Source organism: Camelus ferus, chromosome 5 (genome assembly GCF_009834535.1).
Source record: "Camelus ferus isolate YT-003-E chromosome 5, BCGSAC_Cfer_1.0, whole genome shotgun sequence".
In the NCBI taxonomy this organism is placed as follows: Eukaryota; Metazoa; Chordata; class Mammalia; order Artiodactyla; family Camelidae; genus Camelus; species Camelus ferus.
The window spans coordinates 70,547,022-70,573,903 of record NC_045700.1 but is presented as its reverse complement, the minus strand read 5'-3'; the positions used below and the strand labels follow the sequence as shown (position 1 = coordinate 70,573,903).

At 41.7% G+C, this 26,882-nt stretch overlaps 1 protein-coding gene across 1 annotated transcript in view; it reads left to right on the top strand.

Annotated features, from left to right (window-relative positions):
- The window catches only part of CASP10 (caspase 10), a 28,304-nt gene extending 3,189 nt beyond the window's left edge, over positions 1-25,115 (top strand). Inside the window, 8 exon segments of the mRNA XM_006189972.3 lie at positions 6,972-7,107; positions 10,696-10,805; positions 16,057-16,093; positions 17,711-17,787; positions 18,366-18,474; positions 19,329-19,821; positions 21,050-21,161; positions 21,163-25,115. Of these exon segments, the coding sequence (XP_006190034.2) occupies positions 6,972-7,107; positions 10,696-10,805; positions 16,057-16,093; positions 17,711-17,787; positions 18,366-18,474; positions 19,329-19,821; positions 21,050-21,161; positions 21,163-21,225 (1,137 nt within the window). The 3' untranslated portion in view covers positions 21,226-25,115.
- The last annotated feature ends 1,767 nt before the right edge of the window (positions 25,116-26,882 follow it).

Below are 26,882 nucleotides of genomic sequence, written 5' to 3'. Positions count from 1 at the left end.
GTGTCACACGAGGGTGAGGAATACGGACTTTTGGTGGGCCTGGCGTCTAGTCTTGGTTCTGTGACTAACTCCTTGGTGTGGGGCCAGTGACTGAACATTTCGGAGTCTCCATTTTCCCACATGTCATATTGTAGACAATTACACTTCTTCCTTCCAGGGCTGTTAGGAGGATTAGATGAAATAATGTACATAAACTATTAGCCAGGGCCTATATTTGGCACCCAGTAACCAGGATGTAAATGATTGACTGCTGCTGGCATCCACTGTGTTTTACGAGGCAGAAATGTAGGGGGCACCACAGAGAAGCAAGGAGGTGGTAGATACCTGCAGAGTGGGAATTGGTCGTCCATCCCCTCCGTTAGCTGAGGTTTCTGAGGGAGCTGTCCTTTTCAGTGGACTTCACAGTGTCCCCCACGCAGACTTCGTGCGAAACTCATCTGAGACACGTGTTTGAAGATGTGCTTTGTAAAGGGCGGTACGGGTGCCTTGAACCAACAGTGATGTTTTTAATATTAATGTGATGCTATCTGCTGATTCTCTTGCTCGATGGGTCACATGTAAGGGCAGGAAAGTAGCTGCACACTGCTCCTCCGTGCCTCAAAACTGTTTTTTCTTTTGATTCTCATAACAGCTTGTGACAAGCAAGTCAGTGAATTTGGGAAGGGGCCAATTTTCAAATTTTATCCTCTAACATTAATTTTGTTATTCAACTGCTATTTTTTACTCAATTTTAAGTTATAAAATGCTTGATAACACCAAAAAATACATGTAACATGTATAGAAGTTATGAAACATAGCACTAGGTGAACAGCCACAGGTCCCCCATCCAACTTAGGAAAGAGCACATCACGAATGCAAAGAGTCTACGTGTGTAGCCCTCCCAGATCAACTGAGATTATTGACAAAGAACTTTTTTTTAAAGGAAAAATCACTGAGGAGTGGAATGCTTTTTTACATGTGGTAGGTCCAATGAGGACCATGTTTAGTAATTCATTAAACATGTTTCCTGGTGTCGGACCTGTAGGTTAATTAACCTGCAGATTACTTCTGTGTTTTGGCTACAATCTTTGAGTCCTTCTCTTTCCTTTTCAGAATGCTCAGGGATTTTAGCCTCTTGCTAAAGATGCTCCCTCTTGCATCTTTCCATTGGTTATCTCTCCAGGCTCCCTTGTGCCAAAGATTGGTTGTGGGTTCCTTGGTGGTGGGGGCTGAGTCTTACTCATCATCATAGCCCCACAACCTTGGAGAATTACCAAATGGCGCTGTGAACAAAAGCATGAGTGAACGGGAGGATGTAATCTTCCCCATCTTTTTGAGAAAACGGCCTGAACCCTTTCTGCTTCTGTGATTTTACTATGAATAACTGGCCAGGGGATTAGCAGATGAACTAAACCACCAAGACGGGGATGTGCAAAGATCCTCTTAGAGCATTCTCATGGTTGTTGCCCCTTGTCTGAATCTAATAATTTTCTTCCTCAGTTAACCCCTGGAAGTTCTGATGTCCTCCTGTTTTTGTTTTTTACACACTTTTTCTTTTCTTTTTATCTTTTTATTCTTAAAAAACAAACCCAACAAGATACAAGTACAGAAAATGACACAAAACATAGAGCTTAATGAATTATTTTAAGGCTAACATCCTTGAATCTACCACTGAAGTCAAGAAATTGAATTTTGCCAGCCACTCCAGAAACCCCTCCATTTGCTCCCTCCCAGATACAGCCCCTTCCTACTCCTTGGAAGTAACTACCATCCTGGCTTTTATAGTAACTATGTTCTCATGTTTTGTTATGGTTTTATCACTTACCTGTATATCTCTAGAACTCAATTTTGTCTTGACCAGTTTTTTTTTTTTTTTTTTAGTGTCTTTTCATCTGTAGGTTAAATGCCCACCCTGTAATCCCTTTCTTTTTCTTAAAATGTGTCTGTTGAAGAACCCCAGTACAACTGGCCCGTAGAATTTCCTACAGTCTAGGTTTTGCTGATTGTGCAAGTTTGGTGCAGTTTGGCCTGCTTCTCTGTCTTCCACATTTCCTGCAAATCAGGCAGCTGGGTTCAGAGGTTTTGTCGGACTCAGATCGGGTCCTTTTGCCAGATGAGAGATGGTCACATGTTGTGCTCATTCCTTGGGGTGCACACAATGCCTGGTTTCCTCTCTCTTTTGATACTAGCCACTCTTGATGTTGAACAGATCTACGTATTGATCCTTTGGGGGTCGCAAAATGAAGATATTCAAGTTCTATTATTTCTATTATTTTACTTCCCTCTCACCTATTTGGTTACTTGGTGATACAGTTTATATATAAGTCCTTGATACTTTCTTTATTTACTCGTTCAATTGCTGGTTTCCTGTTATTCTCTGAAAATGACCTAGTATAAAAAATACATAAATTTGAACTCATGGATTTAAAACATTTTGATGAGTTTCAACCCACAGCAATTATTATCCTTATTGAAATTCAAATTGTTCCATCTTTGCCCAATTTCCTCATCAAGTTGGTTCTCGAGTCATTTTGACATTACTCTAGCAATATTTGATGACTTCCTTAGTGTGACAAGTTGTCTTATGTTAATTTTTTGTGTATTTTGCCCAGACCTAGAATCCAACATTTTTCCAAAGCCCTGGTTTCTTTTCATGAGAAATGTTATTTCAAGATACAAGTTAGATGCTGGATATGCTCATTGCTTCGGGGTTGATGATTGTTTCTGTGTTTTTTTTTCCCCCAAAGAATAGTGCTAGGAAATGTGTGTGTGTGTAAATTTTTTGTTTTGTTTCAAAGTAAAATATTTCATGAATTCATACTATTATTTCCAAGTCAAATTCGTGTTGTTAATTAATCTCTTCTGTATTATATTTGTATCTTCTTTTTTTTCCCCGGTTCTCATGTTACAGGGCATGATAAAATTTGTTACAGGGTTATTTGCTTTATCCCCTATTACATATACAACACTCTCAGAATATCAATATTAATACTTCTACCACCAATATAATTAATCACAAGATTGGAATGTTTATTTTGCATGTGCTACACCCATTTTCTCCCCATTTTTTTAGGGTTGAAATATATTTACATTGTCAGAGTATATAGCCATTGTATACTCCATTCTCTCTTCTTTTATTTGTTTGTTTTTGATGAGGGTAAGGTAATTAGGTTTATTTCTTTTTAGAGGAGGGACTGAGGATTGGATCCAGGACCTCATGCACACTAAACATGCCCTCTACCACTCCTCCACCTCTTTCTTTTAAAATTTTGCTTTTACACTCTCTTTTAATCCTCCTTTAGTTCTCTTTCTACAAGTAAATATACACGAGGGGTGTGTGTGTATGTGTTTACAAGCATATCCTATAGGTCCATGAGTTCTTGAAGAATCATAAAACCAGGGAATTTTGTTTTAGATAATAGTTTTTTAATGTGCTTGAGTTTGCATTGGTGCAAAGTGATTACCTACTCATGTGACAGCATTTCACCTTAAATGTAGAATTTCTCAACACCAAGGGAGATTCCTGTAGTTTGAAAAGCTCTCCAGGTTATTCGGATAATATTCGCTCCCAGCTTTGGGCATCCTCTCATAATTTTTCCAGTCTCTGGGTTTATAGGTATTACATCTGTTGTGATGCACAGAAGTCCTTACTCCTCACAATGGGGTGGGGGGTAAGAAGGGCATTTAATATGCTCAACACGGAGCCATGATTTCCCACTGAGAAAAGCCAGGGAATGTATTTCTTCCTCTGGGCCTTTCTGCTTAAAAGGCGTCTATAGCTACAGAACTCTTCATGGTCAGGAGCAGCTCAAACATTTCTCCCTCTGCTAAACTAGCTTTTAAATCATCAAAGGCCCATGTCCAAGTAGCCAAATGATTTTATGTTTTTCTCTATCCATACAACAGTAAAAGGAGAAGTCACTCTGTTTAGCTGTGGTGTAGAACTGTGGAATAACCCGGTCAAATTCATGGAAACTGCAGTTCCTTCTTGGATTTAAAATGACCTCAGCTTTATTCCAAAGGAGATCTAACTCATCACGTCAGACTTGTGGCTGAGTTATACACCTCAGATAATCCAGGTTGATCTCTGTCTGGCTGTGTGGTAAGATCAGCCTTCTGAAGTGTGTAAAGGACAGACTCTAAGCAACCCAGATGCATTTCCATACCGGGGCTTAATGGGGCTGCATTATCTGCAATTGCAATTGCAAAAGATTTTATCACAGGAGTAAATTTTTAACCAGCCAAGGGAGGAGGGCCTGAACACCCCTCAGCCAAAAAGGAAAGGTTGGAAATTCACAAAGTCTCTCTAGATGGACAGAGCTGACCTGTGCAGGGTGTTTTAGGTTTCTGCTTTGACAGCTTTCACACAAACTTAGAGCAGCATAGCTGCCTTCACACATCCTGAGAGACCCAACAACTGTCAGGATATCCGTTCTCAGGATAGCAATCAACATAGAACGTTGGTTGTAAGGGAAACCACACCCAAACCTACTACCTTTCTAGCAAAGAAGCAGAACAAAAGAGAACTTCCTGCTAATATTTCTCAGGGTGGTGTTCTTAAACTAGCATGCAGACTCCATTTAAATTGTGGGTGTTTGTGTGTGTGTGAGTGGGAGGCGTCATTTACTCAACATCTAAAACAAAGGATAATGGATTTCCATCGTTGCTTTTGGAATCATGTCTTAGCCCCTTTACTTCCTCCTGGTAGAAAGCTGTCAAGATAGGAGTTTCTGTTTTGAGGTTCAGTGAGTGCTCATGCGCATATCAGCTACTGTAGAACCTTGTGCAGGGGATTCCCTCTGATCCCTTTGCCCAGCTGATCAGCTCTGCATGAATCTTCCTTTACCCCCTCTTCCCTCCTGCTTTATTTTCTGGGCAGGTCATTGGTGTGCTAGGGCTGCAGGTGAGGACACACACATTTCTTTGCCTTTTTGGTTCTCCGGAATGTCTTGAAAATTTATCATCTCTCTTTTGATTGGATTAGGATAGAGCACAGTTAAAACTTTGTAACTCTGGCCCTTCCCTTGGTTGTTGGTATATTGAGTGCCTTGTTTGAAAACACACACACACACGCACACACACACACACACACTCTCTCTCTCTCTCTCTCTCTCTCCCTAACCCATCCTCATCCTTCTTTTGCTGCTCTGTTTTCTTCCTTCCTTTTATTGCTAACTTCTTGAAAGAATAGTCAACACACACTCTTTCTCCACTGACTCATCTCTTAGTCACTCCAATGCATTCCAGGGTGGCTTCAGCCTCCATCACTCCCAAGAAACTGTTCTTGCTGGAGGCACCATGAGACTCTTTGAAACGAGATTTTTAGTTTCTCATCATTTCCCCCATATGATTTTCTTTGCTTGGTATATCCTTTTCCATGTTGGCAGTGAAGGCCTAGTCATCCCTCAAGACCACACTCAGTTATTACCAGCTAGTGTGAAGGCTGCTCTGTGGAACAGGTGAAGGATGAAGAAGCGGGGGGTATCACCATTTGACATGATCTTTGACTCTTCCTTTATTTTTTCACCGACTTCCAACTGACCTTCAGACTCACCAAGTTACACTTCAGAAATGTCTCTCAAATCTGTTGCTGCCTCTGCATTTGCACTCCTAGCTTTAGACCATGTCTTGACAGTCTCTTCACCAGAGTATTTAATCTTCCTGCCAACATTTTCTCTCTAGTCCATTTCCTCCTCAACCTATCCCCAAGACTTCTATTTAAAAAGAAAATCTGTTCATGTCACTCTTCTCCTTAAAAACTCCTACTGGCACCCCTTCATCCTCAGGACACTTGCCCAGACCTCTCAGTGTTCCTTCCTGGTCTGATACCAGCCTACCGTTCCGGCCGTGACCTAGCTTTCACTTGGAGTTTGTACTCAGGCTTCCTGCTCAATATTCCTGAACACACTGTCCCTTTTTATCCATCCAACATGTCTGGGGACTCCCCCACCTGCCTGTTCCCATCCTGCCGACACTTATTGTGTATGCAGTTAGATAGTGTTCAGATGTTCACTTTCTGATTATTTATTCTTTTCTGTGGGCTCTACCACAGTTTTATTCATCTGTATTTTTTCATAACCAGATTCATACACTGATTGAAAAGCCCTTGTCCCTGAAAAGATTATGGTGCCCACCACCCCATTTGTAATTCAATATCAAAATAATACTAGCCAATTTGCACTTTTTCCCAGGAGTACTTAAGAAATGTTTTTCTTTTAAAATACCAAATATAAAATTCTCTCAAAATATTTTCTTCTCATTTCTTTGGTGCTCCTGTTTTGCTGCTAACCTAATCTATTATATCTTGACAGCGTGGGTTAGAGGCAGTATGACTCAGTGGTTAATAAGACAAGCCTTGGTATCAGACTACCAGGGTTCAAATACCGGCTCTGCCACTTATTGGCTCTGAGACCTTGGACAAGTAACTGAACCTCTCTGCGCCTCAGTTATTTCATCTTTAAAATGGAGATTATAATAGTATTTACCTCATTGGGTTTTTTTCTTTTTCTTAACAGCATTATTGAGATATAATTCACATGCCAAGTAATTCACCCATTTAAAGTGTACCATTCAATACTTTTTAGTAAATTTATGGATTATATACAACTATCTTTACAGTTGAAACTGAGCAGGACCCTTTGGGGGCCTTCCTGGGTACAAAAGCCTTTCTGTGCCCCCGTTTCTTATTTGAAGAAAAAGGTTTTAGTCTCCTAAGCCTTCCCTGAGTTCCAAAGGGCCTCACTGGATTGTTTTGAGCTTAATATACAACAAGCACTTTCAGGCAGTGAGTTCTGAATATTTGGTATCTGGTGTTAATAGAGACTTACTCAGTAGTGCCCCTCCTCCCATACTTTCGAAGTCCTCCTGGATGGACACTCCACATTAGTCATCAATGCGAAACCTGGTGCCTAGTGGCCACACAGGTAAAGTTTATTGAATGAATACGGATAATCAGTAGGCAAGTAAATGTGACGCCATTGATTCTCTTGCAGACCTCTCTAAGTTTCCTGGCATATCTGGAGAAACAAGCCCAAATAGATGAAGATAATCTGACGTTACTGGAGGATCTCTGCAAAAAAATTGTACCTAACCTTACGAGAAAGATAGAAAAATATAAAAGAGAGAAAGGTAACTAGCTTATGCTTGCTTGCTCACTTGCTTGCACCAGACCATGGGAATTCTTAAACCAACTGGCCATGTATGATGTTTACTCATTATTCTGATAGTATTCTCTTGGGAAAGCCAGAAATCCCCCCATTTGTTCATTTTATATATGTGTATACACACACACACACACACACACACACACACACACACACACACAGATATGTACCTATATAGCTGATGTACAATGTATGTTTCAGGTTTACAGCACAGTGATTCAAAAATTTTAGATTATAGTCCATTTATAGTTATTATAAAGTAGTGGCCATAGTCCCTGATCAACACATATTTATTGAATGCATACTTTGTACTAGGCACAGTTTTAGAAGTTGGAGGTGCAGCAAGGTATACAGCAAAGGTCCTGCCCTTTGGAGCTTCTACTCTAGTGGGGGAGAGTAGTCTTCTTCTGGTTCTTATGTGGGAGTGAGAGTAACAGAAATTGTTTGAATGAAATAACACACAAAAATAGGAGACAGGAGGACACAGAGGTTAAGAATGGGGTCTATGGAGTCAGAGTGCCAGGACTCCACTTGTTCATGGTGCAGTGGCCCTCTCCTCAGCTGTTCTATGTCTCCCTTTTCCCATCTGTAAAGTGGGGATAATAATAGTACCTACCTCATGGGGGTTTTTGAGGATTGAATGGGGGAATTCCTATAAAACGCATGTCTGGCACAGAGTAAGCTTTCAACACACATTGCTATGAATCTGTTTATTAGAAAGGAAAGTCACAAAAACTTTCATATCCTCAGAAATTACTATCAGAGAAGACTTTTCTTTCTGTTTTGTCTTTAGTCTGTCTTGTAAGGGTTGTATTGTTGTGGCATTATTTAGAAGTAGCTGCCCAGGGCAGAATCAAACTTGGTTGCCTCATCGTGTGTCAATATGGTAAATATTTGTGTTTTTTCCAAGTCCATTTCTCCACTATTAAACAAGAGCTAAAAGTAAACACTCACGAATGTATTCGTGAAACTTTTTTGCCACACCCGCATTTTGACTCAGAGACTCAATGTAGTGTGCAAATTTATCTGGTCGAAAAAGAAACAATCCAAAAGGAAACTTCTAAGAATTCTATTAACACAAAATGAGATTGAACTGTTGTTAATTTGAGAAAATCTCGAACAACAATCAAAGCAATGAATAATTTAATGTATAATTTAAGTAAAAGTTATGAAGAATAAAAACAGTTCTAACCATCAAGTTATCAAGCAATAAATAAAAAGCAGGAAGTTGATACTGAAAGTATTTTTGAAACACTCACTTGAACTCTGAATGCTGAGATATTTTTCTGATCATATCATCACTTTCCTGTGAAGTAGTAACCCATACAAAGTAAACATAGGGCAGGTAGCCAGATTATTTTGGATATTTGAACTCTGGAGAAGGCACTCTAGTTTCTTCGTAGTAAATGTTTACATTCCTCTCAGTGAGTCTTGAGGACAGAGCTTCATATCAGAATTCAAATTTTGATTTTTTCTTTTCCACAACCTACCTGCTCTGTGATCTCTTTTGGATGATGAAGGGAGAAAAATTGTTTTCCTTTACTACTCACACTAACATTTCTGGAACACCTTTGACCCCAGATGTGTGCATTTTTCCACACCAAGCAATTCTCCAACTGGGTATATTAAGGTTTAATTCAGTTCTGACACTAACCAGAGTTATCGCAGATCCTATAGCTTAAGGCCTCAGTCTCTCAAGCCTGCCCCCACCAGTCACAAGTAGTGGGTCCGCAGATTACCCACAGCTTCTGTTCAACTTGGTTACAAACCAGGGGTTCCCAAGACCCCCTCCTCAGATTTGATAATTTGCTAGAACAGCTCACAGAATTTAGGAAAATAGTTTACTTACTAGGTTACTGGTTAATTATAAAAGGATACAACTCAGGAACAGCCAAGTGGAAGAGATGCATAGGGGAAGGTATAGGGGGTCACCCTCTCAGCACGTCCCAGCATGAGCCCCAACCCAGAAGCTCTCTGCACCCCTTCAGGCAGAGGTTTTTATGGAGACTTCATTATGTAGGCACAGATGATTAAATCTTTGGCCATTATGATTAATTCAACCTCCAGCCCCTGCCCCCTTTCCTGAGTTCTGCGAGTAGGGCTGAAAATTCCAACCCTCTGATCTCTTCATTAGGTCCCCCAGCAACCAGACCCCATCCTGAGGCTGTCCAGGAGCCCCCAACCACTGGTCATCTACTAGCATACAAAATGTCACCACATCTACTAGCATACAAAATGTCATCAATCACTTCTGAGATTCTAGGGTTTTAGGAGCTGTGTGCCAGCAAAGGGGGCATATATTTATTTATTATTTATATTTATTTATTATTTTGTGTATATTTATTATTATATCATAGGTGTCAGTTAATATTTAAATTTTGACTGCCTACAATCCTCTGGGAGTTTGGGCCTAAATCTGCCATTTAGGATGAAGGACTGAAAAGATAGTGGGTATGCAGACTTCAGACTTCCCTGTAAGTGAAGTGAGCCAAAGGCTAAGCCCACTGCACCTGATTAGGACATGAGCTCTGTTTATGGACCACCTGGGTATCTTTCTGAGTTTTCCTGAGCCTTGGTGTTTGTTTTCATATTTTAAATATATTATTAAAAATAGTGTATAATAATTACAATAAAATTAAATAAAAATTCAAATAATGGCAATAATACAAAGTGTAGAAGTAAAATCTCTTCTTTTGCTTCCACTGCCGATCCATCCCCCAGAGACAATCACTGTTTAGAGTACATTTGTGTAGCTTTTCTTCTATATAGAGATAAATGTGTGTGTGTGTGTGTAGATAGGTAGATACATATGATACATATTGAAGTAAGATCATGCTAATCATATTCCATAACTTGTTTTTTTTCCCACTTACTATATCTGGCATTTCCCCATGTATATAATACAGATATAGCTCATTCTTATTAATGGTTCCATAGAAATAGATTTTATATATGATATATTTATTTAATCAACACTTTTTAAACTTTATTTTTTAATAAAAAAAAGCCTTTTTTTTTCAGTGGAGGTACTAGGGATTGAACCCAGGACCTCGTGCATGCTAAGTATGTGCTCTACCACTGAGCTATACCCTCCGCCTTATTTAATCAACACTTTTAATGATTTTTCTTTTCCTTTCTTTCCTTTTCCTTCCTTCCTTCTTTCTTTTTCTGTTTGCTATTACAGTCTGAGTTCTGGTTTTATTTCTTGAGATAATGCTTTTGTAATGTTTACTTAGCAATTAGAGGACACATTAAGCACCATAAGTTCTGAAATAGTATTTAGTATATGGTCGTTTTAAGGAACTAATTAAATTACAAAAATAAGAAAAATAATAAGGAATAAAATATAATAATACAAGGAATGAAAATATAATGATAAATAAAAATAATTTATAAATTCACATTTTTGTCTGGGTATATATGTAGACCTCTTTAAGAAATGCCACTACAAATTTGCAGGTACCTGTAAAATAACTTCTTTTGATGATGGGTTATCTCAGATTGCTACTAGTCAGAAGGTGATTTTTGTTTCCCTATACAATTCTATTCCCAGCGTCCCAGGTAGTGACACCTCCGGTAGCCACGGGAACTGAGCCATTGCATCAAGGAGAAGAGGAACTATTTTCCCACTCAGACATTAAACAATTACTTGGAAGCTTATCGGTAGGTTCATTGGTGTGTTGGTAAGTGTTTAACCACCAGCCCTACTCTCCAATGCCAGCAAAAGTGAGGGGGAGAGAGAGAGAGAGAGAGAACCTGAGGACCTGATTTGTAGCATTTGGTGTAAATACTCCCACCATGGCTGATTTCCAGTTACCAACATGGCATTAACTGGATTTCAGACATTAACTGAAAAGCTAACGATTGGCTCTCACTAGCTGGTTTGAGCTGACTCCAGTACACCACTGGTTTGCATTGAAACAGTTCTGTTCTTATCCATGGGACTTGATCAGGGCTAGCTTCATGGGTGTACAGCCTGTACAGAGCCCATGCTTCTTTAATGCTCAGCTGCCATTGTTTTCAAATCCTTAATAATGTATGAACAAGGGGCCTCACATTTTTATTTTGCACTGGGCCCCAGAGGACATAAACTGGTCCTGTAGTATTCAGCAATGGAAGGGTGGGTCGAGCAGGACACACGGGGAGAATCTGCATTCTGTTCCTCACAACTTGATCGTGACCCTTGGGAGACACATGACATTCTTCCCTGAGATTTATGTTTCTTCCCAGCTGACTTCACAGATCTATTTTGCCAACATCTGTCAGCATCAATGAGGTTAGTTTGGCCCTGGAATATTTTGCTTTCAGTTTTGGTTTTTAATTGTGGTAAAACACACATAACTTAAAATTTACTATCTTAACCATTAAAATTTTTTTAAAAAATTGCTGTAAAATGCAAATAACATGAAATGTACCATATTAACCATTTTTAAGCATATAGCATTGTTAAGTGCATTTACATTGCTGTATAACCAGAAATCTTTTCATATTGCAAAACTGAAACTCTGTGTCCATTAAACACTAACTCCTCATTCTCCCTCCCACCAGCCCCTGGCAAACACCGTTCTACTCCCTGTCTCTATGAATGTGACTATGCTGGGTACCCCATATGAATGGAATCATATAGTATTTGTCTTTTTGGACTGGCTTATTTCACTTAGTATAATGTCCTCAAGGTTCATCCATGTCAGAATTTTCTTCATTTTTAAGGCTCAGTAATATTCCATTGTGTGTATATACCACATCTTGTTTATCCATTGATCCATGGATGGACACTTGGAGTCCTTCTACTGTTTGGCTAGTGTGAATAATACTGCTATGAACATGGGTGTACAAATATCTCTTTGATACTCTGCTTTCAGTTCTTTTGGGTATATACCTAGAAGTGGGGTTGCTAGATCATATGATCATTTTATACTTCTCTTTTTGAAGAACTACTGTACTGTTTTCCGTAGCAGCTGCATCATTTGGCATTTTCACAAACAAAGCACGAGGGTTCCAGTTTCTCCACATCCTTGCCAATGCTTGTTATTTTCTTGGTTTTTGATAGTAGCCAACCTAATGGGTGTGAGTTTCACTGTAGTTTTGATTTGCATTTCTCTAATGATTAGTTATGTTGAGCATTTTTTCATGTGCTTGCTGGCCATCTGTGTATCTTCTTTGAGGAAATGTCTATTCAAGTCTTTTCTCCATTTTTTAATTGGGTTAAAGTTTTACTTTTTATTCTTAAAATTTCTTTGATGGCTTATTTACTCCTTTCACGGTGCCATACTTTTACAATTATAATTTTTTAATTTTTAAATTTGGAAATATGTTCAACCTTACAGAAAAGTTGAAAAAATGAGAATAATACAAAGAGCACTGTTTCCCCAGATTCTCTTCCCTGTTGTTGACTTTTACCCCATTTGTTTTATCATCTGTGTGCTCTCTCTATCTTTATCTTTTTTTTTTTTCCTGAACTTTTTTTTAAAAAACAGTTACACTCCCATTTCTTTCTTTCTTTCTTTCTTTATTTTAACAGAGGTAATGGGGATTGAACCCAGGACCTCAGGCATGCTAAGCATGTATTCTACCACTGAGCTATTTCTCTCCCCCCCAGTTTTTTTTTCCTGAACTTTTAAAGAGTAACTTGCATACATCATGGCTCTTTACCCCTAAATACTTCAGTGTATATTTCCTAATAATAAGGGTATTCTTTTTCAGAATGATAGTACAGTTATCAAGGCAGCAAAGTTAAGTTAATACAATAGTTTCATCAAGTCAGTGGTCCATATTTCAATTTTATCTATTGAGCCAATAATATCTTTTACAGCTTTTTGGCCCCCAGTGCGTAATTCAATCTAGGATCATATACTGTATTTAGTGGTCATGTCTCTTTAGTCTCTTTGAATTTTTTCATTTCTACAACTTTTCTTTCTCTTTTGTGACATTGACACTTTTGAAGAATACAGTCACACCCCTCCACCTTCTATAAAAAAATAGAATTTTCCTCATTTTTTTGCATGTGGTATTACTTCACGATTAGACTCAAGCTGTATATTCTGGCCAGAATATTACATCGACGATACTGTGTCTTTCTCAGGGAGTTCCATCTGGAGGCACGTGGTGTTCATCAGCCCTCCAGTCATGATTTTAATTTTGACTATTTGGTCCAGATGTCTTATTTCTTCACTAGATAGTTAATTTTATACAGTGACTATTTTTTCCCTTGGAACTAATAATCAGCTGGTAGGAAGACATTTTAAGACCATGAAATTATCCCACCCCACATCAGAAGTGTCTCCCTAGATTGAGCATCCATTGATGATTCTTGTGTGGTTCAGTATTTACTGTGTTGGCTGAAAAGCAATGATTTTCACACTCCAGTATTCTCTCCACAGTTATGTCAGCACTCAGGATCCTACAGCAAGCAAGAGCCCTCCTTCCTCCCCCAAAAGTTATTTTGCCCACTAAATGTAATTTCTCCCCTCATCCACTTTTTTACCTAGTTTTGTGCTCAGAGACTGACTTGCAAGTGGAAACACACACACACACGACTTCCCCCTATGCCTACTGGAAACTGAGTAGTTTCTAAGGGGTGTGGCTCAGCCTTATCTCTGAAGTGCTGCTGCTTTGCTGCTGTTGGATGAGTCGGGCACTAGCAGTGGTGGTGCTGGGAGTGCAGGAGGCTTTGGGGGACATCACCTCACGTTACATACGTTCTCAACATCCCTCAGGTTTGGGAGGTGTCTTAAAAGTTATCTAGGCAACCCTGCCTCTGTCCATGATGTGACAGATAGACTAAAACTTGGTAAATTATCTCATGCTTCATATGTACCTGAAAGGTCTTTTTACATAAGAAGAGCATGGCCAACAATTGCATTTAATGAGAAGAAACTGTCGACAGAAATAATCAATAAACAATCTATAATAGGAACAGAAAAGAGTTTTATTTGAGCCAAACTGATGACGATAGCCCGGAAGACGGCCTCTCAGATAACTCTGAGGAACTGCTCTGGAGAAGCATGGTTTTCAGCACAGTTTTATGGCTTGTCAGAGTAACGAATATCAAACAAGTCAGGGATACTTTCCTTCAAGGTTTCAAAAACAAACAAAAACCAACAAAAAATAGACCAGCATGTACACAGTGAGTCAGTGTGGACTTGGGACCTGGGAAGGGAGTTTTATCATGGAAGAAGTATCAGCATTGGTGCCCCAGGAAAGGAGGCATTTAATCTTAATTACTAACCATGGACATTCTTTACTTCTGGCTTACGCATCCTTTTCTTTAATAATTAAATTAGATAAATGATGTGTGTTTGATAGACCACAAACAGGCTGTTCTAGTTATTATAAAATTCAAGTTAATTCATATATAAGCCAGATTGACTTCCCCATACCTTAATAAATGAAATTTTCTTCTTTCAAAACTGTATTTCAAGCAACTCCCCTAATTTGTTTAAAAATCAAATTAATATTTTTGAGTGTGGCCTAACGTTTTCTTAAAGAGAGGCATGCCTTTCCTTTGAGGAGACATAACAGCTCCTTTTTAAGGCCTAACTGGACCCCTCTGGAAAGAAGACTAAGTGTGACCAGGCAGTGGGCCGTTCATTCATTCATTCCTCTGACGCAGATACTTAGGAAGAGTCAATGGGGTTTGCAATATTCTCAAAGAGAGCAGGACAGACCCTAAAGCTTATTCCTGGTCCCGTTTCTGGCTGATTTTATCGGCACAAAGGTGGAGACAAATCAAGGAAACCTGGGGCCAGGAGTTGCTGGGCTGAACCCACTGTGGTAGCTGTGATGCCCTTAATCCCGGAAAATGCACTCAGCTGCTTTCAAAACCAACTGGACAAACCCAGAAAACAGCCTATCTAGCCCTTGAATGCCATTGGGAAGGACTCTAAGATTCTGAAGAAGGGGAAATGCGTCTTGTGAAAAGAAAAGCAGGAGTCCTTTTGGGAAGTGAAACGAAATTTCTTTGCATTTGTTCTCTGAGCGCCGAGCCGGGGACAGCAGCACCTCAGAGATTCAGGCTGAACCACATCCCTTAGCAGCAACTCCGATTCTCACAGGCAGCCTGGGGGCGAGGCAGTGCAGCTCTGTCCCTCTCCAAGAGAACTCACCCAACCGCAGCCAGAAGCCTAGTGGGCTCCTGTGGGGCGGCATCCCCAGTGACATGCCCGTCACCTCCGACAGGTGTCCTGGTGCAGCCCATCACACAGCCAGCGTCATCCCCTTCCCAGAACACCTTTGTCACAGCCCCTTTGGGGTCTTCGGCTGTAGCTAAGGGCTGGGGGCCATGGGAGTAAGGTGGATGGGGAGAAGATGCAGAAAACAAGGGCCCTAGACCATGTTTCAATTTTGTATTTAATTTTATAAAACTAACAGTAGAAACTATGGAGTCCCCTCAGAGATGCCTGCATCGCATCCCTACCCTGCTTCTCCTCCCCCATAGACTACCATTTTTACTTGTTTTTTGATTTATCCTATTGAAAAAAATCCACCCATATCTCTCTTTTATTATATTCATGTATAGATACTATTCTTCTCCTTACTTCCTTCATGTCGCAGTGTCTCCTGGGAAAGTGTGTAGAGATGGCTTTTTGTCTTCTGCCGCACTGTGTGATGAGCCATTGTTATTCTGACCACTCCCTGTCGGCCAACATTAGGGTTATTTCTAGTCCTCAGCTACTCCAAATAATGCTGCAATGACCAAATATCTTTGTACATGCATGATATATTTTTGCCGCTGTGTCTTTGTGAACTTTCCCGTTTGGAAGGAGGGAGCCGATTCTTTCCTTGTCAGTTGCCAGTAACCTTTTCTATGGCTGGGGACCAGGTAACTTCTTCTCTGCATCAAGCCTAGACTTTCAGCCCTCACCCTAACTGTGTGAATTTCCTGCAAGTCATCAATTTCCTCTCTCCCCAACAGGAGGGGTCCTGGCAAGATGAGCATGCAGGGAGTAACCGTAAGTGTTTCTAATACACTTTTGTTAAGTTGGATCAGTACAGTAGGAATAGATATTTGATATACGCCAAGCAATTTGGGGTGACTTGGGAGAAGGTTTACAAATTAGTGGAGAATTCCGTTCTAATTCAGCAAGCCACTGAACGCCTGGATTATACCAGGCCATGGTGGGGATGGAGAGAGGGTGGTTTATACTCCTAAAGCCTAGCAGAGCCACACAGCAGAGTCTGGGGAACACAGAGCTGTTCTCCCTCCACCCTCAGAATGAAGTCACCCTCTGCGGGAGGGAAGGAACCCTTGGCGTGCAGAAGCACTCAGGCCAGCAGCGACGGAGCAGAATGTTGAGTCTGAGGGAATGTCTTCTTCTGTGGAGCAGTGTGGTTCCAGATACTGATTGTATTTTTCAGAGGGAGAGAGGCAGGCAGAGACTTGGCAACAGTGTGTTTAATCCTCTGAATTCTTGCCCAGAAACCATGACCTTGAAAAATATTTCAGAATCTGTCACTGGGCTAAACTGCTTACAAACAAGCAGGTTTTTGGTGTTCTCTCTGTGATGTGTCCATTCCTCTTTTTTTTTTTTTTTTCCTGGAAATTTAAACTTCAGAATCCAACAACCCCCACTTTCCTAGGCATCTTTGTCTTTCTGATGGGGAGGTTGCATGATAGGTTGCCGACAAGAGTTACCACCCCTGAGCTCTTGTCACGTGCAAGGCGCCGTTCCAAGAGCTTTGTAGGACTTAATCTCTTCTAATCTTCTAGTCACCTGGAGATAGGGAACACCATATTCTCATTTAGTGATGAGGAAACTGGGACCCAAGAGGTCTAGTCCTTTGCTGAAGGTCATGCAGCTAGAATGGAATGGAGCTCGGATTTGAACCCAGGACGTACCCTCTGAAGTCCTGGCTCGACCTCTGTGTAGCTACAAGAGCTCAGACAGTGGTTTCACTTCTCTGAAAACTAAGCATGTTTCCTTTAGCTTTGAAGGAAATTCTGTGGTTTCAAAGTATAGACCTGGCTTCCCTGAAGGGTTACATTCTCCCACAGTAAAGAGGAATTTACAGGTGCATAGGACTGCAGTGGGGATCCCTTTTAGTAGGTTCTCTGATCTGGGGATCCAGACTTGTCAGTCTGAGCTGAACACCCAGGACTGACCCTTAACTGTGAGATGAGGGCAGAGCTTCCTGAATTCTACTGAAAACCTGCCAGGGATGCATGGGAGCAGAAAGGCTTCAAGTTACATTTTCCCGTTAATGTCATCTGACAACTCAACTTTGGCTTCCTCTCTACAAGGGATTCTCATCCAGAGGAACCAGGGAGTTTGCAGGCACCCTTCAAAGCAGTACAGTCCTCAGCCAGTGCCAAAGGCATGACTAAGTGCATCCCAGGGCTATGGTGATTTTTGCTCTGCCCAGATTGGGTTGCTGGGTCTTTTTTTCCCCCCTTTCTATTTGGTGTCTGCCCAGCCTCTCTCTAGCCAGTGACATAAATACTGACTCAACCCAATCAAGCTTTTTACCAGGAATGCTTGAGGTGATTCCAAACTAGCCTCTGTAAGGAAATCTGTAATCTAAGTGTTTGGGGAAAGATATGTGAAGAGTCTGAATACTTGTCTTTCTAGGTGACAGAGCAACCCCGGTCTCCACGGAGATGTCAGGAGCATCTGTTGACACTGTAACATCTGAAACCAACACAAAGGTTTGGACTGTTCCTTCAGGTCTTCTCCGGCTAGGGTCCAGCCATTAAGGACTTTGTGGGCTCCGATTTTTGTTTCTTTCTTGGTTCTTCTTCCTCTGTCTGTGATTATCTCTGTCCTTTTCATCTTTTTCTGTAATAATCAGAAGGTGTCCTGATTTTTGGCTGTGGAGGTAATGTTATCGCCCTTTCAGTCACACCCTTTGAATTATTTCCAGAATAATTGGTAATCCAAAAATTACCATTTGACATTTTTGTTGTCTTCTTAGAACCTTACCTATGCTTTCTTCACTTTGCTGATTATAAAAAGGAAGATGCTTTACATAAATCCTGGATTTGCCAAAGTTACAAATATATATTCTGTTATTTAACACTGAGAATTGACATTCTGCAATCAGACCAGGTGAAGTCTGAATTTTAATGAGGACGTGGCATTCCACCTTAGAATTAATCAGTTACTTCCAAACCAGGGTCTTGAGAACTCTTTGTCTTTGGTATGGAAAAATGGAGTGGTTGGTTAGAAACATTAAGTCCTTAAAATGAGGATCCCCTAGTAAACGTTTCCTATCTCTTCTTTCAAGGAGACTGCTGTGTACAGGATGGATCGGAGACACAGAGGGCACTGTGTTGTTGTCAACAACCACAGCTTCACCTCACTGTCAGAAAGACCAGGGACCAATAAAGATGCTGGTAGGAAAGTCTGCAAGTGTATGAAATGCAAGTTCGGGGTCTTAAAATCATTTTTTTATCTTCACATTTTCTTTCTGTAGTTTTTCTCTTCCATGTAAATACAAGGATATCATAATGTCTTAGTCCATCTGATGGTTTCTAATACCATAAACTAGATGGCTCATAAACAAGAAACATTTCTTTCTCACAGTTCTGGAGGCTGGAAAGTCCAAAATCAAGGCTCTGGCATTTTGGTGTCTGGTGAGAGCCTGCTCCCTAGATGGCTGTCTTCTCTCTGTAACCTCGCTCGGTGGCAGGGCCAGAGAGCCACATGAGGTCTCTTTCTGGGCTCCACCCTCATGACCTCAGCACCTCCCAAAGGCTCACTTCCTAATATCCTCACTTTGGAGGTTAAGGTTCAACATATGAATTTTATGGGGGACACAAACATTCAGACCAGAGCACTTGGGTGTCACCAACCTGCTTAAAGAGTGACAAGCATCCCTGACCATTTATGGTTTGAGAGAGAGCACCTGGGTTAGTGTGAGAAAACCTGGGTTTGAGTCCTGCCTCCACCTCTAACCAGGTCTGTGGGAGAGGCCCGTGGGAGAGGCCCGGGGCCTCAGCTGCCTCGTCTGTGAGACAGGATCAAACTCCGGCCTCTGTTGACTCTTGGGATCATTGTGATAGCGCTGTGGGTCCATGAAAAGGCAGGTTAACTGTAAAAATTTACTGCTATGGAAGTTAAAAAAAAGAAACCCAAAGCGTCAGGCTATTTGCTATGCAATTTTTATAAAATTAACATTGTTTCACCCCTTTGTTTTATTTTGTTTCTCATCATTTCACTATTTCCTCTTTCTCTCCTTTTTTTTAAGAGTGTCTGGAGCGCGTGTTTCAGTGGCTCGGGTTCAGCGTACAAGTGTATGTTAACGTGACTAAAAGTCGCCTAGAGGAGGTTCTGCGGGAATATAAGAGTCATCCAGGCCATGCTGATGGAGACTGCTTTGTGTTCTGTGTTCTGACCCACGGGAAATTTGGAGCTGTCTACTCTTCTGATGGGGACCTCATTCCCATTCGGGAGATCATGTCTTACTTCACAGCCCAGCAGTGCCCCGGCCTGGCTCACAAACCCAAACTCTTTTTCATCCAAGCCTGTCAAGGTGAAGAGATACAACCCTCCGTATCCATTGAGGCAGATGCTATAAATCCTGAGCACGTGACCCGTTCCCTCCAGGACAGCATTCCTGTTGAGGCGGATTTCCTTCTTGGCCTGGCCACTGTCCCCGGCTATGTATCTTTTCGGCATGTAGAGGAAGGTAGCTGGTACATCCAATCTCTGTATAATCATCTGAAGGAGTTGGTCCCAAGGTGAGAGTTTTGAGTTGTTCCATCCACCTACCTGTTCCTCCATCTATCCACCCACCCATGCATCCATCCATGCATGCATCCATCCATCCATCCATCCAACAAACCTGTATTGAGCACCAGCAAGGAAGATACAGAATAAAAAAAGATACAGTGCCTGCCCTCAAGCTGCTCACACTCTAGAGGGATAGACAAGTTGACGAGGAAGATCATCCCCAGTGGTAAATATACATTGTAAAGCACAGGTGTTACGGGAACGTATAGAACCAGCACCTCACCCATATTTGGAGCATCAGGGGAGGTGTCGAGATGACAAGTGGTGGTCAGTGGAATATGGGGGCCAGTGTTCTAAGTGCTTTACATAAATTCCCTCATCTAGTTATATGGCAGCCCTTCAAACCGATACCATTTGAGAGCTGAGAAAACAGGCATAGTGAAGTAAGTAAACTGCCCGGGCCCACATAATCAGTGAGTGGTGAAAGCATAATTCAAACTTGAGTTCTGTCTCCAGACCCTATGCTTTACTTCCAGTGATAATGTTTTGCCCACTCTTGGAACATTCTAGTAAATGGTACACATCCCACAACCCCTGGCTCAAATGCTACCTCCTCTTTGGAGCCTTCTCGTGTCCTCGCAGCCAGACATGCTGTCTTTCTCCTTGGAACTTGCAGTGGAAACTTGACCTTCTTTTCATATGGTGTTGGTTGCATTCTGCCTTGTATTATGGAGTTTATCCATATGCCAACCTTGTTATGTTTCATGTCTGCATTCTAAGGGTTTAAGTTCAGGAGTTGTGTCATGTTTATCTTCATATCCCTCCCCAAACCAAAATAGAGGGCATTACTAATAGCGGTCTCTCTCTATTTCTATCGTCTTCTATCTATTGTATCTCTATCTACCTATCTATCTATCTATCCATCCACCAGCTTGAAGGAAGAACATGGAAAAATAATCAGATGCAAAATGCCTTTGTGGATGAAGTACATTAAAATATAAGGTGTGATTATTATAATATCCTTAAATACTGAATATAGAATTGAAAAATTTTATATCATTTGGCATTTCATTTTCAATTTCAAAAAAAAATATTTTTTTGTATTTGGCAAGATTTGAGTTAGAATCTTGGCATGTTAGACTGGTAAGAAGCCATATGTTTTAGGGTCTTTTTTCTAAGACCTGGTACGTGATTTCTGTCTCCCAGTTGAAAGTATTTTTTCTTCTCTGCCTGCAGACAGGAAGATATCTTATCCATTCTCACCGCTGTCAACGATGATGTGAGTCGACAAGTGGACAAACGCGGAAAAAAAAAACAGATGCCTCAGCCTGCTTTCACACTACGTAAGAAAGTCATATTCCCTGTCCCACAGGAAGAGCTTTTATTATAGTGGAATTCTGATCAACTTGTAGATGTGAAAAGACCCTTTGACCATCATTTCCAACCTCCCACCCCTCATAGAAACCAGTGACAGATGGTGAGCTGGCCTCCGCCTATCATTCTAGTAATAGGAAATGCCCTAAGTTCTGACGCAACAAATTCTGGGGGTTTTTTTTTCCCTTTTTGATAAGTCTAACTGTTAGAAAAAATTTTTCTTATTGAAGACTTGGATTGTTGTCTTGAATTTAGTTGTGCACCCTGAGAAAAAAGCAATCAGCCTTGGTTTGTGCATCTGTGAAGTAAAAGGTGGGACCTGGTATATTTTAAGGTTCCTTTTGTCTCAGAACCACTATTCGTGGCCTTGACTGAGCCTAGATTCCCCCTTGTTATACTTCTGTATCCCCTCTGCATGGCCTTGTTTTGGACACTGGGTGATGATGAGGTCATGGTTTGCTGACCCCCTCTCTGCTCTCCCCCCAAATTTGGTCTATGCTGCACCCATGTCTTGCTTCAGTGTAAGGAAGGCATTCCTGCAGGAGCTGTTTCTCTTGGGCTGGGAAGAGGGTTGGCTCTAGGAAGATGACAACTCCGTGTGAAGAGAGACACATTCAGCTACTCTGGGAGCAGAAACTCTACAACCTTGTGTTAAATTCCACGTTGGTCAGAACTTTTCAAATGCTGATGACGGAACACCTACCTCGAACCAACGAAAGCAAAGAAGAAAACTGATTGCCTCTTTCACCTGAAAACACACGAACAGGAAGACTGGCTTCAGCTGAGGCTTGAATCAGGACTAAATCTGCAGCACATCATCTCTCTCGGCCAGAATCCTCAGGGTTGGCAGCTGACTGTAGTCAATAGCCCCCACCTTGTCTCTAACACACTCTGCTCCTCTGGACCAAAGTGGTGGGGAGAGAGGCTGCCTCAGGGACTGAGTTGTTCACAGGGCTTGTTGCTCTCTCTTTAGCCAGAGGAGTGTCTGGCTGAGTCTTGTGGAGGGGGTGGTTCTGTATGGAAGCCTTGATATTTTTAAAATTAAGGTTTTGAACACTTTTGTGTACTAAACTTTTTGCTTAAATTTCAAGAGGGATTTTGAATTCTTAGAAGGAATTAAATGTTAATTCCTGGAAGGAGGGAGACTGAAAGTCCTGTGGGTAAGGACTTCATTTACACACGAAGAAGCTGAAGCCCAAGGAGACAGACTGATTTGCTACAGCCTCCAGCCAGTTACTGTTTACAGGATTTTATTTCCAACTTAAATGAACTAGAATGTCATGGGTCATAACAGGACTTTACTAATGTTTCCTGGTTATGCAGGTTGCTCATGAAAGATGTCAGAGAATGAAGAAAAATAACTCAGTGGTGCTTGATTTGAGAATTATTTCTGTGGAGGTCACATTAATGCCTGGCAAATTTGCAGTGAGAAATATTCATAAGAACCTTGTTACAATGTAGCAAGTAATTATGTGGATTTGAATGTAAGTTGACCAAGGAAACTAATATATATGTAAAGATGATTTTCCAAAACCATTGTTCATACGTGTCAAAGCTAACAAATAGCTTGGTGGTTACTGTCTTTGTCCAGTTGGATATACACAGCTTTTGGACATTTGATAGTCCTTTGCAAGTGATGGATGGTCTGATACAAAGGAAAGAGCAAAGGATCTGGAGAGAGAAGCCTTGGTTTTCTGTTGTACGCTGTGACTCCCTTGCTCTGAGACACTATATCAAGCTAGTTTTTTAAGCCTTGTCTATGAAGAGGAAAAGTATTATCTGTTGGGAGGATTAAGGTTGAAATCTAATTGTGATGCAATGCGTGTAAGGCCTTTGGGTGGCAAGTCTTCTGGTAGTAACCTCAGTGGAAACGGCAGAGCTCGTATTCCTTTGCCCCTAATTCCAGCTGACTTTTAGCCTCAAATCAACACTAGCAACACCCACCGACATTCTCTGAGTGAGGAACAAGACTAGCTCTGGGCTCTGAGTCCAGCTGGACAAGGCACCGCTGATGATGGACTGTCCTGCCCCAGAAACCTGTGGGGCTTGTGCTCGGCCTCTGGTCCCTCGCCTCTGGTCTACTTTATATTTCTGTTCCACTGGACCTTAGTGCTTGTGCAAAGCTAAACTCCAGAATCAGGAAACTTTCTATGAACTTTCTTTTCAGAGGCCCCTAGCAAACACTTGAGAAGTCACTAGAGATCTATGTCTGTGAATCGTCTGTACAGACGCCAGGAGTGTGGTCATTCTTCGCTCATTTTTTCTAAATGGAGCATGTACACACTTGTCTCTTGTCTGTACGTATGTGTGTGTGTGTGTGTGTGTGTGTGTGTGTGTGTGAATTTAGAGTCCAGAGACAACAGCAGGTGATTTGGTCACAGCTACTTGGTAGTGGCGACAACCATTGTCTACCTACCTGGATATTTATGATGAAAACGGGCAAACTGAGTAAGTTTCTGTATAGTTTGCCTAGTTTTGCTCAACCTACAAGAGCTGTAGTTAATTCTTTCTTTTCCCTTCTTTCTCTCTCAGAAGTTTGGCTTCTACCAAATAAGATAAAGGACATGAAAACTCTTGATAGAGCATTATGCAAGTGTTAGTTATTTAATAACAATACTGCCGGTGTGTAACATTGTCAGTTCTAGTCACTACAGCATCCTACTGGGCTCTGCTTCAGGGATTCACCATGGTGGGTGGCCGGTTTGATATCGTGGCATTTCCCTTAGCAATACATTATATCCCGCCAGTGCTCAGGTAATTTAAACACATAAGCAACTTCATATTTAAGCACTGCCACGTAACTTCTGTGCTCACATCCTGGCACCCATAGAAAGCAATGAACCTTACACTGCATTTTTTAATGTAGCATGGATTAGGGTCCCTGGCTGGGGTCCCCAGATTTACTGTCAGGTGCCAGTGGTTAATCTGTTGGAAATCTTTCTCCCATCCATCCTCTTACCCCATGACAGACTCCTGCTCCGCCATCCCTCCCCTCCGCTTAACTCTTCCAGCAAAGGGAACTCATACCATACGCCGAGTTGCGGATTCGGGAGACCCCGAGGTCCAGCCTTCCGAGTGGAGGATTTGCAATCCTGCCACCTGGTTTCACTTGTGGACGGCTTTCATTTTTTCTCTGCTGGACTTGAATTGATCCCCTTAGAATGTCCTTAAACCACTGGTTCTCATTCTCAACTCGAGCCACACCAAACCAGTGTAACGGTCTCCTGGTGAGATACATGCTGCACGTGACAAGTATTTTTGGTTTTTTTTTTAACTTCTTTTTTTTCTAGTAGGGTCTGGGTCTTGTCAAAAGTCTACAGTTTGCTCTTAAGGTTGTGGTAAGACTATAGAGACACATTTGTATCTTTAAACAGAAACTGCATTCTGAAAGTAGATCTCTTAAAAAAAGCACTGAAGGGAATTTCCTGTTTAAAAGAAAGAGCCATTTGTCAATACAAACAACTGTTCCTTAATGTAAATTTTGCACATATAAAATTTTAAAAGAGAGTTTTTCTATTTAAAATGCTAAATTGTATTAAATTTTACTTTTTAAATTTATTTTTGAATAGGGTTTATCTTTACATTGTTAGGGTGTATTGGAAGGGTGTTCAAGAAAAGTCTTGGCCCCATTTCTGTCCACTGTATGCCCAGTCCTCTCTCCTCCTCATTCCATAGATAATTCCAGGGTTTCTTAGTGCAAATGCAACAAATACAAATATATGTGCATTTTAAAATAGGTTATTCTTGACACAGAGTACATACACTGTGAAACTCACATCTCATTTGGTCTTATTTTGAATGATTCTGTGAGATGCCTAGAAATACTGGTACAATTCTAGAACAGGAATAACTTTATGAGCTTTGTGGACTGAGCACTTGTTATAGTAGTAATTGCATTACCAATAAATAGAGACATTTTTCCTTTTTACTTTTGAGTAATATCTTTGATTTTACTTAATAACTTATTTTCTCCTTACATGGTGATATATGCACATTGTGAAATATTTGGGAAATACAAGAACACACAAAGAAGAAGAGTTAACTCATTTATGTTTCCATTTTGGCGTACACTTCCCCATGATTTCATTCTGTATTTGTCCCTGATCTTCCCCACCCTTTAAACGAGCCTAACCTCCATGTCCCTCAATCACAAATTCAGTCAACTTTGTCATTACCGATATCCGTACCTCTGCCCAAATCTCTCTGACAGCCACCTCCTACCATTCCATCACATTCCCTCTAGGACCCTCCCTCCAGCCCTCTTCAGTGCCATTAAGGCCTCTAGTCAGTCCATTGACCTTATCTGCCGTCTTTCCAATGTCAACACCGCCCCTCACTCCCTCTCTCCACCTCTACCCAGCTGGAGTCCACATGTCATCACTAAACTCCCTCTGTCACATCCACCCTCAACACCCTTTCCTTTGCCTCAGTCCTACTCATGGGGCAGAATCCCAACTCTGGTTAATCCCATGTCTGCTCACTCTACGTGTGTACTGGAATTCTCGATTGTGGCTGGTGAACAAACTCAACATTGCAGACGAGCCTCACTGAAAATTGACCACAAACCTCAAACAGGCTCTCCGTGTTTCCTGGAAATCTTGTGACATTTCCCTACTTCTGTCACCCTTTTGCTTTCTCAGACTATTTTATATGATCTTTGGTTTGCTCAGACCTCTGTCATCCTCTAGTCCCCTCACTTTCAGTTGAAGGTCTTACTCATTTCGCTAAGGGAAGTGATCAGAAAAGACTCCACCTTCCACCGCCAAGTCTCCCTGCCCACACGCACCTTAACCCTCACTTGCTGATTGCTCTCCTGTCAACAATGGGGGAGCTGCTGGGGCTTCTCCGGGGAGTCAGTGCCTCCTGTGGCGCAGGGACCATGCCATCCTGCTTACTCACCTCTGCAGCCCTCCCTCCTGTCTCCTTCCTGCTCTGTTGTCCTTCCCCTGTCTCCCAGAGCATTCCCCTCAATGCAAAACAGGCTGTACTTTCTCCTTCCTTCAATACAAAACAAAACAAAACAAAACTGAACCCCCCTAAAGCTTATCTTCTGTCAGGTGCTCAGAAGCGCCTCTGAAAGGAGGATTCCCGCGCTGGGGTTTTGTTCCGGAAGTGCTGTTGGGACTGGGAAGCAGGGCAGGGCAGGGGCGGAGGCAGGCAAGGCTGAAGCCACCCATGTTCTCTCAGCCTGGCCTGGCTGAGCGAAAATCCTGAGTCCCACTCTACCAGATGTCAGGCAGCCTGTGGGGCTTTTGTTTGTGTGTGTGTAGAGGGGGAGATAATTAGATTTATTTTTAGAGGAGGTACTGGGGATAGGAACCCAGGACCTCATGCATGCTAAGCATGCGCTCTACCACTGAGCTATACCCTTCCCCCTCCGTTAGGCTTTCATTGTCCCTCAGTCCTCTGTCCTTGGCTAAGAGCTGGCCCAGGTGGGGGAACTTAAACTTCCCCTAGTCTGAGGCCAGTCCCTAAAAAAGCCCCCCCCCCCCAAAGGTGTGAGCCTTTAGAAGCAAAATCCCCTCCAAACAGGCAAGCTGGCGGGGGTGGAGTGGGGAAGGGGTGGGGCAGAGAGGGGGTGGAGTGGGGTAGGGAGTAGAGGGGATTGAAAAGGATCAGCAGAGATCTGGCAGGAGCACTGACAGCATCCCCTAGTCCCTCTGGACCCCACATCACATCTCCTCTTTCCATCCTT